At 41.4% G+C, this 20,797-nt stretch overlaps 1 protein-coding gene across 1 annotated transcript; it reads left to right on the top strand.

Annotated features, from left to right (window-relative positions):
* Positions 1–6,626: 6,626 nt before the first annotated feature.
* LOC139563721 (protein FAM98B-like) lies at positions 6,627–12,579 on the top strand. Its single transcript, XM_071382589.1, has 7 exons — positions 6,627–6,822; positions 9,049–9,197; positions 9,303–9,431; positions 10,212–10,378; positions 11,947–12,027; positions 12,142–12,258; positions 12,403–12,579. Exons 1-7 carry the CDS (start codon positions 6,785–6,787, stop codon positions 12,577–12,579), a joined length of 858 nt encoding a protein of 285 aa, XP_071238690.1. The 5' UTR covers positions 6,627–6,784.
* The last annotated feature ends 8,218 nt before the right edge of the window (positions 12,580–20,797 follow it).

Here is a 20,797-nt window from a genome sequence, read left to right as displayed (position 1 = left end):
ATATGGTGCAAAGAATGGCAAGCTATCACATTATTGTATATCTATATTTCTTTGATTTGTATTGTTAGATTGGGGTTATCGACCTCAACTCAACTCTGTTACATTAAATAAAGATGGGAAACTATTACTTATCAAAACTCTCTTCTTACTGCAAACATACAGTTGAAGTCGGAAGTTTACATACACTTAGGTTGGAGTCATTAAAACTCATTCAACCACTCCACAAGTTTCGTGTTAACGAACTAGTTTTGGCAAGTTGGTTAGGACATCTACTTTGTGCATGACAAGTAATTTTTCCAACAATTGTTTACAGGCAGATTATTTCACTTATAATTCACTATCACAATTCCAGTGGGTCAGAAGTTTACATACACTAAGTTGACTGTGCCTTTAAACAGCTTGGAAAATTCCAGAAAATGACATCATGGCTTTAGAAGCTTCTGATAGGCTAATTGACATATGAGTCAATTGGAGGTGTACCTGTGGATGTGTTTCAAGGCCTACCTTCAAACTCAGTGCCTATTTACTTGACATCATGGGAAAATCAAAAGAAATCAGCCAAGACCTTAGAAAATTGTAGACCTCCGCAAAAGTATCTATATCCACAGTAAAACGAGTCCTATATCGACATAACCTGAAAGGCCGCTCAGCAAGGAAGAAGCCACTGCTCCATAACCGCCATCAAAAAAGCCAGACTACGGTTTGCACCTGCTCATGGGGACAAAGATCGTTCTTTTTGGAGAAATGTCCTCTGGTCTGATGAAACAAAAATAGAACTGTTTGGCCATAATGACCATCGTTATGTTTGGAGGGAAAAGGGGGAGGCTTGCAAGCCGAAAAACACCATCCCAACCGTGAAGCACGGGAGTGGCAGCATCATGTTGTGGGGGTACTTTGCTGCAGGAGGGACTGGTGCACTTCACAAAATAGATGGCATCACGAGGGAGGAAAATTATGTGGATATATTGAAGCAACATCTCAAGACATCAGTCAGGAAGTTAAAGCTTGGTCGCAAATGGGTCTTCCAAATGGACATTGACCCCAAGCATACTTCCAAAGTTGTGGCAAAATGGCTTAAGGACAACAAAGTCAAGGTATTGGAGTGGCCATCACAAAGCCCTAACCTCAATTCTATAGAAAACGTGTGGGCAGAACTGAAAAAGCGTATGCGAGCAAGGAGGCCTACAAACCTGACTCAGTTACATCAGCTCTGTCAGGAGGAATGGGCCAAAACTCATTGTGGGATGCTTGTGGAAGGGTACCCGAAACGTTTGACCCAAGTTAAACAATTTAAAGGCAATGCTACCAAGTAGTAATTGAGTGTATGTAAACTTCTGACCCACTGAGAATGTGATGAAAGAAATAAAAGCTGAAATAAATCATTCTCTACTATTATTCTGACATTTCACATTCTTAAAATGTGGTGATCCTAACTGACCTAAAACAGGGAATTTTTACTAGGATGATTAAATGTCAGGAATTGTGAAAAACTGAGATTAAATGTATTTGGCTAAGGTGTATGTAAACCGACTTCAACTGTATATGCAATTTCATGCATGCCATGTTGTCTCCTGTTCTTCACCACATGAGGAGCAGTGGCCATTTTGAGCCAAAAAACTCAACCCTGTTACTTGTTTGATCATAACAAGGTTGTGAGACTGACAGGGTTGACTTTGAAGTTATTCAAATGAATTATTATTGTTTATCTTCATTTTTATAACCACATGCATATGTTGACTGTAATGTTGTCCATGTTAAGTATATGCAGTGCATTCGGAAAGTATTTAGACAGACTTTTTCCATATTTTGTTACGTGCCAGCCTTATTCTAAAATGGATTAAATAGTTTTTCCCCCCTCATCAATCTACACACAATACCCCATAATGACAAAGCAAAAACTGGATTTTAGAAATGTTAGCAAATTTATAAAAATAAGCTGAAATATATTTACACAAGTATTCAGACCATTTACTCAGTACTTTGTTGAAGCACCTTTGGCAGTGATTACAGCCTCGAGTCTTCTTGGGTATGACGCTACAAGCTTGGCACACCTGTATTTGGGGAGTTTCTCCCATTCTTCTCTGCAGATCCTGTCCAGCTCTGTCCGGTTGGATGGGGAGCGTCGCTGCACAGCTATTTTCAGGTCTCCAGAGATGTTTGATCGGGTTCAAGTCCAGGTTCTGGCTGGGCCACTCAAGAACCTAAAGAGACTTGTCCCGAAGCCACTCCTGCGTTGTCTTGGCTGTGTGCTTAGGGTCATTTTCCTGTCGGAAAGTATTCAGACCCCTTGACTTTTTCCACATGTTACATTACAGCCTTATTAAAAAAAAATAAAAAATGTTTAATTCTCAGCCGTCTACACCCACGATACCCCATAATGATGAAGTGAAAACAGGTTTTTAGTCATGTTTGCAAATGCATTAAAAATACAAAACAGAAATACCTTATTTACATACAGTTGAAGTCGGAAGTTTACATACACTTAGGTTGGAGTCATTAAAACTGTTTTTTCAACAACTCCACAAATTTCTTGTTAACAAACTATAGTTTTGGCAATTTGGTTAGGACATCTACTTTGTGCGTGACAAGTCATTTTTCCAACAATTGTTTACAGACCCCATTTCACTTATAATTCACTGTATCACAATTCCAGTGGTTCAGAAGTTTACATACACTAAGTTGACTGTGCCTTTAAACAGCTTGGAAAACTCCAGAAAATGACATCATGGCTTTAGAAGCTTCTGATAGGCTAATTGACATAATTTGAGTCAATTGGAGGTGTACCTGTGGATGTATCAATCAATCAATTTTATTTTATATAGCCCTTCGTACATCAGCTAATATCTCGAAGTGCTGTACAGACACCCAGCCTAAAACCCCAAACAGCTAGTAATGCAGGTGTAGAAGCACGGTGGCTAGGAAAAACTCCCTAGAAAGGCCAAAACCTAGGAAGAAACCTAGAGAGGAACCAGGCTATGAGGGGTGGCCAGTCCTCTTCTGGCTGTGCCGGGTGGAGATTATAACAGAACTATGCCAAGATGTTCAAAAATGTTCATAAGTGACAAGCATGGTCAAATAATAATCATGAATAATTTTCAGTTGGCTTTTCATAGCCGATCATCAAGAGTTGAAAAACAACAGGTCTGGGACAGGTGGCGGTTCCATAACCGCAGGCAGAACAGCTGAAACTGGAATAGCAGCAAGGCCAGGCGGACTGGGGACAGCAAGGAGTCACCACGGGCGGCAGTCCCGACGCATGGTCCTAGGGCCCAGGTCCTCCGAGAGAAAGAAAGAGAGAAGGAGAAAATTAGAGAGAGCCAAGATTTTCAAAATTTCCATAAATGACAAGCATGGTCAAATAATAATCAGGAATAAATCTCAGTTGGCTTTTCATAGCCGATCATTAAGAGTTGAAAACAGCAGGTCTGGGACAGGTAGGGGTTCCATGACCGCAGGCAGAACAGTTGAAACTGGAATAGCAGCAAGGCCAGGCGGACTGGGGACAGCAAGGAGTCACCACGGCCGGTAGTCCCGACGTATGGTCCTAGGGCTCAGGTCCTCCGAGAGAAAGAAAGAGAGAAGGAGAAAATTAGAGAGAGCCAAGATTTTCAAAATGTTCATAAATGACAAGCATGGTCAAATAATAATCAGGAATAAATCTCAGTTGGCTTTTCATAGCCGATCATTAAGAGTTGAAAACAGCAGGTCTGGGACAGGTAGGGGTTCCGTAACCACAGGCAGAACAGTTGAAACTGGAATAGCAGCAAGGCCAGGCGGACTGGGGACAGCAAGGTGTCATCATGCCCGGTAGTCCTGACGTATGGTCCTAGGGCTCAGGTTCTCAGAGAGAAAGAGAGAACGAGAGAACGAGAGAATTAGAGAGAGCATACTTAAATTCACACAGGACACTGGATAAGACAGGAGAAGTACTCCAGGTAACCAACTGACCCTAGCCCCCCGACACAAACTACTGCAGCATAAATACTGGAGGCTGAGACAGGAGCGGTCAGGAGACACTGTGGCCCCATCCGAAGAAACCCCCGGACAGGGCCAAATAGGAAGGATATAACCCCACCCACTTTGCCAAAGCACAGCCCCCGCACCACTAGAGGGAAATCCTCAACCACCACTTACAATCCTGAGACAAGGCCGAGTATAGCCCACAAAGGTCTCCACCACAGCACAAACCAAGGGGGGGCGCCAACCCAGACAGGAAGATCACGTCAGTAACTCAACCCACTCAAGTGACGCACCCCTCCTAGGGACGGCATGAAAGAGCACCAGCAAGCCAGTGACTCAGCCCCTGTAACAGGGTTAGAGGCAGAGAATCCCAGTGGAGAGAGGGGAACCGGCCTGGCAGAGACAGCAAGGGCGGTTCGTTGCTCCAGAGCCTTTCCGTTCACCTTCACACTCCTGGGCCAGGCTACACTCAATCATATGACCTACTGAAGAGATAAGTCTTCAGTAAAGACTTAAAGGTTGAGACCGAGTCTGCGTCTCTCACATGGGTAGGCAGACTGTTCCATAAAAATGGAGATCTATAGGAGAAAGCCCTGCCTCCCGCTGTTTGCTTAGAAATTCTAGGGACAATTAGGAGGCCTGCGTCTTGTGACCGTAGCGTACGTATTGGTATATGAACGTGGTACCTTCAGGCATTTGGAAATATTTCAAGGCCTACCTTCAAACTCAATGCCTCTTTGCTGGAGATCATGGGAAAATCAAAAGAAATCAGCCAAGACCTCAGGAAAGAAATTGTAGACCACAAGTCTGGTTCATCCTTGAGAGCAATTTCCAAATGCCTGAAGGTACCACGTTCATCTGTACAAACAATAGTACACAAGTATAAACACCATGGGACCACGCAGCCATCATACCGCTCAGGTAGGAGACGCGTTCTATATATATATATATAGATATATAGATATATAGATACATACACACACACACACAGTACCAGTCAAAAGTTGACACACCTATTCATTCAAGGGTTTTTCTTTATTTTTACTATTTTCTACATTGTAGAATAATAGTAAAGACAAACTATGAAATAACATATGGAATCATGTAGTAACTAAAAAAGTTTTAAACATATTAAAATAGATTTTAGATTCTTTAAAGTATCCATCCTTAGCCTTGATGACAGCTTTGCACACTCTTGGCATTGTCTTCTGATATGGACACCATTTGTCTTCAACCCTGTAATGGATGCTATGGAAGTAGTCTGAATATGATTATAACAGACATTTGTAATAAAATCAACATTTCTGTATTAATCATATGTCCCTCAAACTAATTCAATAATTAGAAATATAAAATCTCACTTTTGCTATATTAAAGGCTGAAAGGGACACTGTCAGCGGCCTCTTAATTTATCAAAATTCAAAAGTATTGTTTCACTTCAGAATTTGAACTAAAATCAATATTCTCATGATTGCTCTAAACATTTCAGACTGAGCTCAAACATCAAATTCATATTTCATAACCAAAATGGTATGACAAAATTGTAATGTAACAGGGGTGAGAAAGAGATCAATGATTTATATATGCAGTATTTACAAAAAATCTTAAATTAAAGCATTTTACTAAATACTACAATGTGAATATACAAATCATTAAAATCCAGACGGAAAATATTTACACAAGAAGTCACCTAATATCACACAGTCAAACTCTTCAGTCATTTAGTAAGTTCACCATTCTGCGATTCTCACCGTTAAACATCGCACGGTGTTTCAACACAACGGCTCTTTATGTCATCATTTTTATCTGAGCAGTCAACGCTTGGATTTAATTGACCTCCTAATCTTCATTTTCAAGGTGATGATTGCACATTTCTTACCAACACAGTACCGCAATAAATGTGAATCCACATTTCAAATATATTTTTGCGCCACATGGGGGATTCGAATTTACGCTGCAAATGGCAATGTCAAGATGTCGGATCCATTCTACTGTGCGCTAACTGACTGAGCCATATTTGCTCATGATGCTTTGGTGAGAAAGTGTTGGCATCAGGTACAACTACTTTAACCCTCCCACAAAATGAATACTTAAGAGCAATTGCCCCCACCCACAACTTCTCACCTGAATGTATTTTTTTTATTTGAAGGGGTTGGACAAAGGCCGTATTTGGAGTTGAGCTTCCCTTTAAACAGGAATATTTTTCAGGTATTAGGCTATCCCTAGCTAGTGGTAACTTGTACTCATGTTATTTTTCATTGAGCAAATATCAAGACTGGTAAGCGGGATGGGTTTATTATAGTACCAATTCCTTCCATTCGAGTGAAATTCATTGCATAAGGTTTTCCCATGTGAAAGTCACCTATACTATAATAGTATTTTGTTGAATTACCTGACAGATAGTTATGGTTTTATAGTAGATTAATAGTATTATCTATAGATCATGGGCCATGGCATAACACAAATGAAACATTTTCATTCACATAAATGAATTGTAAATTATATTTCAGAATGGGATGTCATGTAACTCCCTTTTCATAGTGCGCTTTTTGATTATATTATTATACTTTTTTAGTCCACGGAAGATGTGACGATAGCCCGGGAAGTTATTAGCGGGAACACACTAAGCGGAATGTAACTAACCAAGATGCATGTTCCATTACGGATTTAATTTGTTACACCTAACTCGCGGCATGTTTTTCAAAACGGCGTGGCTAGGTTAGCTCGTAGATAATGATATGTTTGTATCACAATGTCACACTCAAGCTCCTATCGGTTACATCTTTAAAGTAAAAGGAATCTTCTGATATTGTTGTCTACCACAATGGAAAGTGATATTTTAGATGCGCTGGAACAAGTTGGGTAAGCAAGTATATTATGCACAACAACAACACCACCCGATGACGCTGCCCGCTAGCATGGGTGTTAACAATGTAACAGTGTTGGGGAGTAGTGAACTACATGTATTTCAACTAGTAATTTAACTACATTTGCAGTAGCTTGGTGGTAGTTTAAATTCAAATCTAGGTATCTAGCTAACTTTAGTGTTTTAATAAATGTGCCATATAGAGCAGCGGTGTAACGTTAACTAGCTAACTACTGGAACTACACTTTTTTTGTGCAAAAATCAATTCTGGGTTAAGTAGGAAATAATTTCCTTTCTCTTTCGGCATCAGACCTGCCCAATTCTCCCTTGAAACATAGTTTTTGTGTTTAAATGGGCTGAATAGAGTCCCACAGTGGAGGTAACGTTATAGTAATACCCATAAAACAGGTTATGGTTCCAATTGTCTTTCCACAATACATTTTTCCCATAAGGGATTTTAGAAAAACTTAAAATAAGGGCTGTGTTTTGTGTAGGCTTACCCCGGCGTGACGTTTTGATAACCATGTAAAGCTCTCGGGCAAGGTGACTTTAGTCAATATATTCGGCTTTATTAACTCTCAGATTCGAAAATGCTAATTAGCATCAAAGTAGACATCATGCAAAACTACAAATCCCTGCAAGCTCCTGCACGTCATCTCTAGCAGACTCCTTTGCTAACAGGTATTGTGTCAATTTCAAACTTGCACAAGATAGTTCACAGAATTGTCAATTTAAAGAAATGTTGCCAATTTATTCATTACTACATTTAGCTAACATTAGATCGTTAATCCAGAGATTCTTACCTTTGCCTCGATTCGGCAGTCTTGTCCAGATCATCATGGCATTTGTTGTCCTATATGATAGCGACACTAGCAGTTAATTAGTATTTCAATTTTTTGGGGGGGGTTATTTCGGCTTTACAGGTTAATATATTGATACAAGTTATCTTGTCCTAGAGAGATTTACATGGTTATCAAAACGTCAGGCCAGGGTAAGCCTACACAAAACACAGCCCTTATATTAAGTGTTTCTAAAATCTCCTATGGAAAAAATTAATGGTGAAAAAACTATTGGAACCATTTTCCTGTTTGAACGCTAGGTTTTATGGGTGTAATGACTCATACTGTGCTCTATTACAAGTTCTGTTAACATATGACCCTAAAGTGTTTTTGATTTACATATCATCATTTTTCACTAAGTAGTTTGGATGTAGTCAACTACTTTTTCATAATAGCTTTAGTTAAGTAAACTATATTTACTAGAGCTTTAGTGTAGCTTAACTTCGTCAAGTGTGAAGTAATTGGTAGCTTGGTAAACCTATATTTTCATAGTAGCTTCCCCAACACTGCAATATACACTGAACAAAACTATAGACGCAACATGTAAAGTGTTGGTTTCATGAGCTGAAATATAAGATCCAAGAAATGTCCCATATGCTTATTTCTTTTTAAATATTCTGCACAAATGTGTTTACTTCCCTGTTAATGAGCATTTCTCCTTTGCCAAGATAATCCATCCACTTGACAGGTGTGGCATATCAAGAATCTGATTTAACAGCATGATCATTATACAGTTCACCGTGTGCTGGGGACACTCTAAAATGTGCAGTTTTGTCACACAACACAATGCCACAGACGTCTCAGGTTTTGAAGGAGTGTGCAATTGGTGTGCTGACTGCAGGAAAGTCCACCAGAGCTGTTGCCAGATAATTGAATGTTCATTTCTCCACCATAAGCTGCCTCCAATGTTGTTTTAGAGAATTTGGCAGTACGCCCAACCGGCCTCATAACCGCAGACCACGTGTATGGCGTTGTGTAGAAGAGCTGATGTCAACCCAGTGCCGATTTTTATTTTATTTTATTGCACAAAAATACTGTGAGGAGATCCTGAGTCCCGTTTTTCTTTAAGGTATCTGTGACCAACAGATGCATGTCTGTACTCCCAGTCACGTGAGCCATAGATTAGGACCTAATGAAAATGATTTAAATTGACCGATTTCCTCATGAACTGTGACCCTGGAAAATCAATGAAATTGTTGCAAGTTGAGTTTTATATTTTTGTTCAGTATGCTTAACTAGTGTAGTCGTTCTAGACAGTGGTAGAAAAATATAAGGGTCCTTTGCTTATTCCCTCGCAAATGCATCCATACAACATCCAAGTGCTATTATAGCTATGATTCAATGCTAGCGTACAGCTAGATCATATTGTTTGTTGGTGCGCAGGTATGAAGGACCTCTGCAGACTGAGGAGAGGCTTGTCAGAGCATGTGAAGGTGGACTGTTATCAACGGAGTATGTTACCCTATGCATGTGGTTAGCATCCCGTCTGAAACCGCTATGTGATCTGGAAGAGAGCATTTCGTCAGGTTCAGGTGAGCCAAAAGACATCACCTCTCACTGTCCCATTTGATCGAAAAGTGTTTTATTAAATCGGATACTATTGCCATTGCTATGTTAATTCTGAAACGTGTGTTTAGGTGACACTGGTGGGCTTCAGTTTGAGATGAGTGGCATGCTGAAGGAGTTGCAGTGCCCTTATCAAGGCCTTGTTTCCGGGATTATACAGGAAGGGCTGCAGAATAAGAAAGATTATCTAAAGCTAGTATGTAAGTATTGAATTGGCCATCTGTCCAGAATACTGGGCTGAGTACCATCATGTTCTTTTTTTTATTTAACCTTTATTTAACTAGGCAAGTCAGTTAAGAACAAATTCTTATTTACAATGACGGCCGAGGAACAGTGTGTTAACTGCCTTGTTCAGGGGCAGAACGACAGATTTTTACCGTGTCAGCTCGGGGATTCGATCTAGCAACCTTTCGGTTACTGGCCCCACGCTCTAACCAGCTACCTACCGCCCATGATACCCTTTTTGGTATGTTGCGGCTCTGCCATGGTTCAGACTTACACCTTTCCTCATATAAATCAAATGTTTTTGGTCGCATACACATATTTAGCAGATGTTGTTGTGGGTGTAGCGAAATGCTTGTTCTTAGCTCCAACAGTATCTAACAATGCAGACAAATCTAAAAGTAAAACAATGGAATTAAATATTAGGATGAACAATGTCAGTGGCATTGACTAAAGTACAGTATGTAAACATGATTAAAGTGACCAGTGATTCCATGTCTATGTACATACAGTAGGGCAGCGTCCTCTAAAGTGCAGGGTTGAGTAACCGGGTGGTAGCAGGCTAGTGGAGTGACGAAGTTCAGGGCAGAGATAGAGGCTGTTTTTCAGTCTCTCAGTCCCAGCTTTGATCCACCTGTACTGACCTCACCTTCTGCATAATAGCAGGGTGAACAGGCCATGGCTCGGGTGGTTTAGGTCTTGAGTTTTCATTTTGCATGTTTGTTTTTTTACCTGTGGCTCCTATCTTTATTCTGCAGTGTTTTTATGCTCTGAGCTACAAGCTGCACAGATAGTAAAGAGACGACCTGCTAAGGACAAAGAACACAAAGACCGAAACGATCTCCAGGCAATCTGTGAAACACTGAAGCTCCCAGAGCCAAGAGAGCAGGGAGTAGCAGAGCTGTTCTCTGGGATAGGGAAAAAGGTGTGTTCACTTCCTCTCTGAGCTCAGAAGTTTTGATATACAAAAGCTGCAAAAACAGCCTTCGTTAACCCAATAGAAAGTCCTGAATGCATAGCCATCGATTTTATCATTGTCTTTGTATTCAACAGATGCATTGTATCCGGTAGTGCCTTCAGAAAGTATTCACACCCCTTGACTTTTTCCAAATGTTGTTACAGCCTGAATTTAAAATGGATTAAATTGGGATTTTGTTTGTCACTGGCCTACACACAATACCCCAATGTCAAAGTGGAATTATGTACTTTGACATCTTTACAAATGAAAAGCTGAAATGTCTTAAGTCAATAAGTTGCATGGACTCAATATGTGTGCAATAATGGTGTTTAACATGATTTTTGAATGACTACCTCATCTCTGTACACCACACATACAGTTATCTGTAAGGTCCCATAATCGAGCAGTGAATTTCAAACACAGATTCTACTACAAAGACCAGGGATGTTTTCCAGGGCCTTGCAAAGAAGGGCACCTATAAGTTGATGGGTAAATAAAAAGCAGACACTGAATATCCCTTTGAGCATGGTGAAGTTATTCATTACACTTTGGATAGTGTATTAATACACCCAGTCACTACAATCATACAGGCGTCCTTCCTAACTCAGTTGCCAGAGAGGAAGGAAACCGCACAGGGATTTCACCATGGTGACTTTAAAATAGTTAGAATTGAATGTCTGTGATAGGAGAAAACTGAGGATGGATCAAAAACATTGTAGCTACACCACAATACTAACCTAGTTGACAGGGTGAAAAGAAGGAAGCTTGTACAAAATAAAAATATTCCAAAACATGCATTCTGTTTGTATCAAGCCACTAAAGTAGTATTGGAAAAAAAAAGGTGGCAAAGCAATTAACTTTTAGTCCAAAATACTGTTATATTTGTGTCAAATATAGCACATTACTGAGTACCACTCCATATTTTCAAGCATAGTGGTGGCTGCATCATGTTATGGGTATGCTTGTAAAAGTTTTTTAGGATAAAAAATAAAGGGAATGGAACTAGGCGAAGAACATTGTGCAGTCTGCTATCTACCAGACACTTGGAGATGAATTCACTTTTCAGCAGGACAGTAATATAAAACACAAGGCCAAACCTACAATGGAGTTGCTTACCAAGAAGTATGAAAGTCCAAGTTACAGTTTATATGGCAAGACCTGAAAATGGTTGTCTAGCAGTTATCAACAACCAATTTGACTGCTTGAAGAATTTTGAAAATAATAATTGGCAAATGTTGCATAATCCAAGTGTGGAAAGCTCATAGAGACTTACCCAGAGAGACTCAAAGCAGTAATGGCTGCCAATGGTGCTTGTACAAAATATTGACTTGGGTGTGAATACTTATGAAATTGTTTCTGTATTTTAATAAATGTGCAACGTTTTCTAAAAAGATGTTTTCACTTTGTCATTATGGGGTATTGTGTGTAGATGGATGAGACATCTATTTAATCCATTTTAAAATCAGGCTGTAACAACAAAATGTGGAATAAGTCAAGGAGTATGAATACTTTCTGAAAGCACTATGTATTTCCAGATAAACGCAGTGCTTCAAGAGCTTCCAAAGGATCACATTGGAAAGCCAGTTCTGAAGAAATCTCTCGACAGTGAACAGTGGGTAAGCAGACTGCATTCAGAATTTCACCCATTTTTGTGGGGGCAAAGGCTATAATTCCTGCTAAGGCATGAGGGGATGCCAAGTGTGCATTGAATATGGGCCTTGTCTCCACAGGAGCGGCTGGAGCAGATCAACACGGGCCTGTCCTCAGAGTATGAGTGCCGGCGGAGGATGCTGATCAAACGGCTCGATGTCACTGTGCAGTCTTTCGGCTGGTCAGAGAGAGCCAAGGCAGGTGGAGTGCTCTGGTGTATCTTGATAGTCTCAACTTTAGTGACCCCCTTAAATCGGCAGGCTACTCCCTTTCTGCTCTTTCTATGCAGAATGTCATTGTGCGTGTCCTATGCTCAACAAACTGTCTTGTCTGTCTGTTAGGAGAGAGTTGATAGCATGGCCAGGGCCTACCAGTCTAAGAGACACACCCTGTCCCAGAGTTCATCTGTAGGCATGGCTCACCTGCTGGCAGCCAGGGAGGACATATGCAACGTGGTGAAGACCAGCAGTGGCTCCAGCAGAGCGAATACTGCCTGTGCTGTCAATAAGGTACTGTAGCCTTCCAGAATGGAATGTGACCCAAGGTACATTGTGTCCAAATGTCTAATGAGTGTACATAAGTCTTGAGCATTTAGGCCAAGTACCCAGCAGTGGAATCTCACTAATGTTGAGTTTCCATCTTAGATATACCCCAGTGTTTTACCCAAAAGGCTCAGACTTTTCTGTTTCATTTATGCGGACTGGCACCCATGTCTCACTGGACCGTGGCTCTGACTTGGGGCCAAAGCCAAGCTACTGGTATTTTTCAGCTTTCATTTGCATAACAATAGCTACCTGTGAACCTTAACACCTCACAAAGCAACTGTCTTGTTTTTTCTACCTTTATTTAACTAGGCAAGTTAGTGAAGAACAAATTCTTATTTACAATGACGGCCTAACCCGGACGACGCTGTGCCAATTGTGATACAGCCTGGAATCGAACCAGGGTCTGTAGTGACGCCTCTAGCACTGAGATGCAGTGCCTTAGACCGCTGCGCCACTCGGGAGCCCATGGTGCAGAGGTTGTTGAGTATGCTTGCCCCAAGTATTTAGTGTCACACTCCTGATGGAAACACAAGTATACTAGAGCTAGCATTAACATAAAACACAGGCAACACAATGGGGTGGGGTACGTCTTAGGTGGAAGTGCAGCATAAATGACTAAAATGTTCTCCATCCATTGTCCTGTCATTGACCTACCATAGATAGGCCATAGAGGCAAAATAATAATTACAATTTAGCATTAACACTGGAGTGATAGGTATGCAGATGATGTGCAAGTAGAAATGTTGGGGAGCAAAAGAGTGTAAGTAATATGCGGATGAGGTAGTTGGGTGTGCTATTTACAGATTGGCTTTGTACAGGTACAGTGATCGGAAAGCTGCTTAAAGTTAGAGAGGGAGATAAGACTCCAGCTTCAGTGATTTTTGCAATTCGTTCCAGTCATTGGCAGCAGAGGACTGGAAGGAAAGGCGGCCAAAGGAAGTGTTGGCTTTGGGGATGACCAGTGAAATATACCTGCTGGAGCGTGTGCTACGGAGGAGTGTTGCTATGGTGACCAGTGAGCTGAGAAAAGGTGGGGCTTTCCCTACAAAGACTTATAGAACACCTGGAGCCAGTGGGTTTGGCGACGAATATGTAGTGAGGACCAGCCAACGAGAGCATACAGGTCGCAGTGGTGGGTAGTATATGGGGCTTTGGTGACAAAAATGGATGGCCACGGAAGGAGTGTTGTATGGCGTTGAAGCTCGTTTGGAGGTTTGTTAGCACAGTGTCCAAAGAAGGGCCAGATGTATACAGAATAGTGTCGTCTGCGTAGAGGTGGATCAGAGAATCACCAGCAGCAAGAACGACATCATTGATATATACAGAGAAAAGAGTCGGCCCGAGAATTGAACCCTGTGGCACCCCCATAGAGACTGCCAGAGGTCCGGACAACAACTAGTTGGTGAACCAGGCGAGGCAGTCATTTGAGAAGCCAATGCTATTAAGATTTCGGTGATTGACAGTCGAAAGCCTTGGCCAGGTCAATGAAGACGGCTGCACAGTACTGTCTTTTATCGATGTCGGTTATGATATCGTTTAGGACCTTGAGTGTGGCTGAGGTGCACCCATGACCAGCCCATGACCAGCTCGGAAACCAGATTGCATAGCGGAGAAGGTACGGTGGGATTCTAAATGATCGGTGATCTGTCAACTTGGCTTTCGAAGATTTTAGAAAGGCAGGGCAGGATGGATTTAGGTCTAACAGTTTGGGTCTAGAGTGTCTCCCCCTTTGAAGAGGGGGATGACCGCGGCAGCTTTCCAATCTTTGGGGATCTCAGATGATACAAAAGAGGTTGAATAGGCTAGTAATAGGGGTTGCAATAATTTCGAAAGAGAGTTTTAGAAAGAGAGGGTCTAGATTGTCTAGCCCGGCTGAATTGTAGGGGTCCAGATTTTACAGCTCTTTCAAAACATGTCTGGATTTGGGTGAAGGAGAGGGGGGGACTGAATATATTGGTTCCTGACTTCCCTGAAAAGTTGCATATCGCGGGGGCTATTCAATGCTAATGCAGAACGCCACAGGATGTTTTTATGCTGGTCAAGGGCAGTTAAGTCTGGGGTGAACCAAGGACTATATCAGTTCTTAGTTCTACATTTTTTGAAAGGGGCATGCTTATTTAAGATGGTGAGGGGAGCACTTTTGAAGAGCAGCCAGGCATCCTCTACTAATGGCATGAGGTCAATATCCTTCCAGGATACCTGAGCCAGGTTGATTAGAAAGGCCTGCTCGCTGAAGTGTTTTAGGGAGCGTTTGACTGCGGACCCATTTCGCACGCAGGCAATGAGGCAGTGAACGCTGAGATCCTGGTTGAAGACAGCAGAGGTGTATTTGGAGGGCAGGTTGGTCAGGATGATATCTAAGAGGGTGTGCCCATGGTTACGGATTTAGGGTTGTACCTGGTAGGTTCCTTGATAATTTGTGTGAGATTGAGAGCATCTATCTTAGATTGTAGGATGGCTGGGGTGTTAAGCATGTCCCAGTTTAGGTCACCTAACAGTACAAACTCTGAAGATAGATCAATTCACATATGGTGTCCAGGGCACAGCTGGGGGCTGAAGGGGGTCTATAACAGGCAGCAACGGTGAGAGACTTGTTTCTGGAAAGGTGGATTTTTAAAAGTAGAAGATCGACTTGTTTGGGCACAGACCTGGATAGTATGACAGAACCCTGAATAGCCAGGGGCACACGCCAACACGCCAACACTCCAACATCATTTACAAACAAAGCATGTGTGTTTAGTGAGTCTGCCAGATCAGAGGCAGTAGGGATAACCAGGGATGTTCTCTTGATAAGTGCGTGAATGGACCATGTTCCTGTTCTGCTAAGAATTAGAAATGTAAGTACTTTTGGGTGGCAAGGAAAATATAAGAGTAAAATAATTTTCTTTAGGGACTGTAGTGAAGTAAAAGTGAAAAATATAAATATTAAAGTACAGATACTTAAGTAAAAATACATTCAAGTGCTAAAGTACTTTACGCCACTGCTTAGGATTCAGGAAGATAATTTTTCCAAACCCTATTTTACTATTGCTTACTCTATACCTCTTCCCTTCTGAATATCTCCATCCCCTCTTCCGTATGTTCAGTAAAGTTTAGTTTTTTAACCAAAGAAAACTCCTGATTTACTTAGGCTATTCATAGCACTTGAGATAACAGAGAAGCTACATTATCATATATTGTATATGGCATAAAAGTGATATGGTGTTAGTGTAAGTGACGGTACAGCCATCTATCTCTGTTTCCGAACTAGGTCCTGAGGTGACCCTGATGATGAGTAAATGCACTTTCCTATATGTCCAGTGGGTGACAGGATATATATGGTCTGAGTTCCAGAGATCACAAAAATAAACTATAGCTGCGAGTAGCAATGAACAAAACACAGGATAACAGTAAGGACACATCAGTTGGATAACAAAGCAAGCACTCCTTTCCTACATGACAATCAGTGAAAGCATTACCATGTTAATCTCTCAATACCACAAGGATGACGCAAGTGAAGTTTAGTCTAGGTAATCATTCTTAAAACCATTACTTAATGTATTGAGTTTATCTATCTATATAGATCAGCTGAATGCGCAAGCAGCAGGAATTCCGTTCTCATTTCCCAGATAAAATATCCGGTGTAAATTTGCACAAATTTCTAACAACCTGTTTTTGCTTTGTCATTATGGGGTATTGTGTGTAGAATGATTAGGGGGGAGGGACACACAATTTAAGAATAATGCTGTACAGTAACAAAATGTGGAAAAAGTCAAGGGTTCTGAATACTTTCCGAATACACTGTATATATATATTTTTTGCATTCATTTGCATGAGACAAACTCTACTTGATCAAGTTATTGCTCTAGTATCCACTGATGCCAATGACATCTGTAGTGCCGCCAACTGGTCTGGTGCAGCCGTCTAAGGCTGCAGTGACTTTATATTCACACAGCTTCTAAGGACATATACATATGGTTTACATACCAAATTTCATGGCACCATGTCTGGAGTGAATCTGATGTATGATTTATGAGGATGATTGCAGATGATTTTCTCCAGATGGGCCTATATCAGAGATTGGCAACTGGCGGTCATTCCTGCTCTACCAGATGGTCCTCATAAGGAAATCAATGACAGTTAATACACTTTCTGAAACTCTGAAAGCAATTAATTTCACCTTCAAAACAATCCCCTTAGTACTATTCAGGTACTATGGCTAGAATGGCATGTACTTAGGGCACAGTATGTGTGAGCCACCTCAATTGTAGTACTATATGGGATAAATATTATTTTCAGTAACAAAATCCATTTCAATATGTTAAAGGGACTGTTCCTGTTCAGGAATATCAATCAAAAGGCCAAGTCTAACATCTTGGATAAGCATTTGTAGGTGAACTAGGGGAGAACAAGCCCCTTCTCTTCGAAGCCATGGCAGTTCAAGGCCGACTGCGGTACTGCAGGCTTTGTTCGCCGAAAACAAGTGTACCCCATAATAGTGAATGGAAAAATGTGTGATCTTCGTGTAAATAAAGCACTTTTTTTTTAAGTCTATCATGATACCAACAATTGCTTCTAATACGCTCGATGTATGATCTTGAACCGATTATTTTTTAAATTGCACACAATAAATTAAGGATAATTTTGTTGCTAATGGCAGCTTGCAGTACCCCGGTCGGCCTTCAACTTGAGTTACTCAATGAGGGAGACAGCACTGAGCTAGTCTGCAAAGTCACTTCCCGGAGTAGCTCAAACTGCATGTTATGTGTCCATAGATGGGTTGGCTAACAATGTCATGAAAACAATGCGCACACATCCATGTGGCAGAAGTCAGCCTGTTTTTGTGATTCTGGATGGCCAGATTGCTAGCAAGAATGACAGGAACCTACCATGTGGGAAATCGTAAGTGGCTCGTTTCAGGTTGTTATTGATACCATGTCTTGTTTTGAGGTGTTTTGACTGAATTCATGTCAATGCTAATACGGCTCAAATTCACTAGCTAACCAACAACTGTAATGATGTATTTGAGAGACAAGTGGTCATTGTGCAAATGTATTTATGTTTTCAATAAACATTGGAGACAAAATATAGTTTGCATGTCAACAATGTAAGCCAACCTCATTTGTTTTGCCCCATGGTTGCGCGCACATGTCGTTTTTGCTGTTAAGAATGCAGAGCAGTGCTTTATTATAGACAGACTTCTCCCCATCTTAGTTCCTGTTGTATCAATGTTTTGACCATGACAGTTTACAATCCAGGGTTACTCCAAGCAGTTTAGTCACCTCAACTTGCTCAATTTCCACATTATTCATTACAAGAGTTAGTTGAGGTTTATAGTTTAGCGAATGATTTGTCCCAAATACAATGCCTTTAGTTTTTTTAATATTTAGGACTTATTCCTTGCCACCCATTCTGAAATTAACTGCAGGTCTTTGTTAAGTGTTGCTGTCATTTCAGTCGCTGTGGTAGCTGATGTTTATAGTCATCCGCATACATGGACACACTGGCTGTCCTCAAAGCCAGTGGCATGTCATTAGTAAAGATTGAAAAAAGTAAAAGGGCCTAGACAGCTGCCCTGGGAAATTCCTGATTTTACCTGGATTTTGTTGGATAGGCTTCCATTAAATACCTCCCTGTGTGTTTTGTTGGGACAGGTAACTATATCCACAATATAGCAAGGGGTGTAAAGCCAAAACATGTTTTTCCAGCAACAGACTATGATCTATGTCAAAAGCCACACTGAAATCTATCAAAACAGCCCCCACAATTTCTCTCAGCCAATCAATCATTTGTATAAGGGCTTTACTATTCTTAGGTAGCGGAATTACTTTTGCTTCCCTACAGGCCTGAGGGCACACACTTTCTAGTAGGCTTAGATTGAAGATATGGCAAATAGGAGTGGCAATATCGTCCACTATATTATCCTCAGTAATTTTCCATCCAAGTTGGCAGACCCTGGTGGCTTTTCACCTCTTCCACAGTTACTTTACGGAATTCAAAAATACAATGCTTGTGTTTCATAATTTGGTGTATGTTAAAAGAATAATAAAAAAAAAATGTAAAAGTATTTTCCCCCCCCCGATATGTAAACAAAGTTATTCTAATGACTTATCATATTTAGATAATCAAGCTTACCTGATAAGTTCTATGTATTTAACAGTAAATATTATTTGGTGGACACCTGAAAAACTCAAGGCCTATTACTAGGTCAAATAGAAGAGCAAAGGAGAAATCCTAAACCACCATAGGGGGAACATGGCAACACTTCTACACTCCTCAGATGCAAGTGCACTGCACCAAAGATAGATTTAATTTTAAAACTAACCATTGTCATCTTCCACGGTCAAGCAGACAACAGCAGTCCAATGTAATCAAGAGTGATTTTAAGATACTTCTAAATTCAAAATCAAAACATTAGTCGAGTCCTTCATTGTAAAAAAAACATCATCCAGTGTGCACATTGGAAAAATCAAAAAAAATTAAATCTGTAATTATACTGATATGCAAAAATCAGATTTAGATTCTAATTGCAACTTCAACATGGTTTCACTATATACAGCTAGGTATTGCACTGAAAAAGTGCTGCGTTTCATGTGAGTAATCGTTTAGTGTAGAGGTCGACCGATTATGATTTTTCAACGCCGATACCGATACTTGAGGACAAAAAAAGCCGATACCGATTAATTGTCAGATTTAAAAAATAAATAAAAATATGTATTTATATATATATATATACACTGCTCAAAAAAATAAAGGAACACTAAAATAACACATCCTAGATCTGAATGAATGAAATATTCTTATTAAATACTTTTTTCTTTACATAGTTGAATGTGCTGACAACAAAATCACACAAAAATTATCAATGGAAATCAAATTTATCAACCCATGGAGGTCTGGATTTGGAGTCACACTCAAAATTAAAGTGGAAAACCACACTATAGGCTGATCCAACTTTGATGTAATGTCCTTAAAACAAGTCAAAATGAGGCTCAGTAGTGTGTGTGGCCTCCACGTGCCTGTATGACCTCCCTACAACGCCTGGGCATGCTCCTGATGAGGTGGCGGATGGTCTCCTGAGGGATCTCCTCCCAGACCTGGACTAAAGCATCCGCCAACTCCTGGACAGTCTGTGGTGCAACGTGGCGTTGGTGGATGGAGCGAGACATGATGTCCCAGATGTGCTCAATTGGATTCAGGTCTGGGCAACGGGCGGGCCAGTCCATAGCATCAATGCCTTCCTCTTGCAGGAACTGCTGACACACTCCAGCCACATGAGGTCTAGCATTGTCTTGCATTAGGAGGAACCCAGGGCCAACCGCACCAGCATATGGTCTCACAAGGGGTCTGAGGATCTCATCTCGGTACCTAATGGCAGTCAGGCTACCTCTGGCGAGCACATGGAGGGCTGTGCGGCCCCCCAAAGAAATGCCACCCCACACCATGACTGACCCACCGCCAAACCTTTACTATTGTAAAGTGGTTGTTCCACTGGATATCATAAGGTGAATGCACCAATTTGTAAGTCGCTCTGGATAAGAGCGTCTGCTAAATGACTTAAATGTAAATGTAAATGTCATGCTGGAGGATGTTGCAGGCAGCAGAACGTTCTCCACGGCGTCTCCAGACTCTGTCACGTCTGTCACGTGCTCAGTGTGAACCTGCTTTCATCTGTGAAGAGCACAGGGCGCCAGTGGCGAATTTGCCAATCTTGGTGTTCTCTGGCAAATGCCAAACGTCCTGCATGGTGTTGGGCTGTAAGCACACCCCCCACCTGTGGACGTCGGGCCCTCATACCACCCTCATGGAGTCTGTTTCTGACCGTTTGAGCAGACACATGCACATTTGTGGCCTGCTGGAGGTCATTTTGCAGGGCTATGGCAGTGCTCCTCCTGCTCAAAGGCGGAGGTAGCGGTCCTGCTGCTGGGTTGTTGCCCTCCTACGGCCTCCTCCACGTCTCCTGATGTACTGGCCTGTCTCCTGGTAGCGCCTCCATGCTCTGGACACTACGCTGACAGACACAGCAAACCTTCTTGCCACAGCTCGCATTGATGTGCCATCCTGGATGAGCTGCACTACCTGAGCCACTTGTGTGGGTTGTAGACTCCGTCTCATGCTACCACTAGAGTGAAAGCACCGCCAGCATTCAAAAGTGACCAAAACATCAGCCAGGAAGCATAGGAACTGAGAAGTGGTCTGTGGTCACCACCTG

The sequence above is a fragment of the Salvelinus alpinus genome, chromosome 34, assembly GCF_045679555.1.
Source record: "Salvelinus alpinus chromosome 34, SLU_Salpinus.1, whole genome shotgun sequence".
Classification (NCBI taxonomy): Eukaryota; Metazoa; Chordata; class Actinopteri; order Salmoniformes; family Salmonidae; genus Salvelinus; species Salvelinus alpinus.
Note: the sequence above shows the minus strand (reverse complement) of the source record. Positions and strands in the feature narration are given on the sequence as shown.

Coding starts and splice junctions, on each gene's coding strand:
- LOC139563721 (XM_071382589.1), top strand. CDS start 6,785: ATGGAAAGTGATATTTTAGATGCGCTGGAACAAGTTGG. Junction 10,379..11,946: donor TCTCTGGGATAGGGAAAAAG/GTGTGTTCACTT, acceptor ATGTATTTCCAG/ATAAACGCAGTGCTTCAAGA. Junction 12,028..12,141: donor CTCTCGACAGTGAACAGTGG/GTAAGCAGACTG, acceptor TTGTCTCCACAG/GAGCGGCTGGAGCAGATCAA.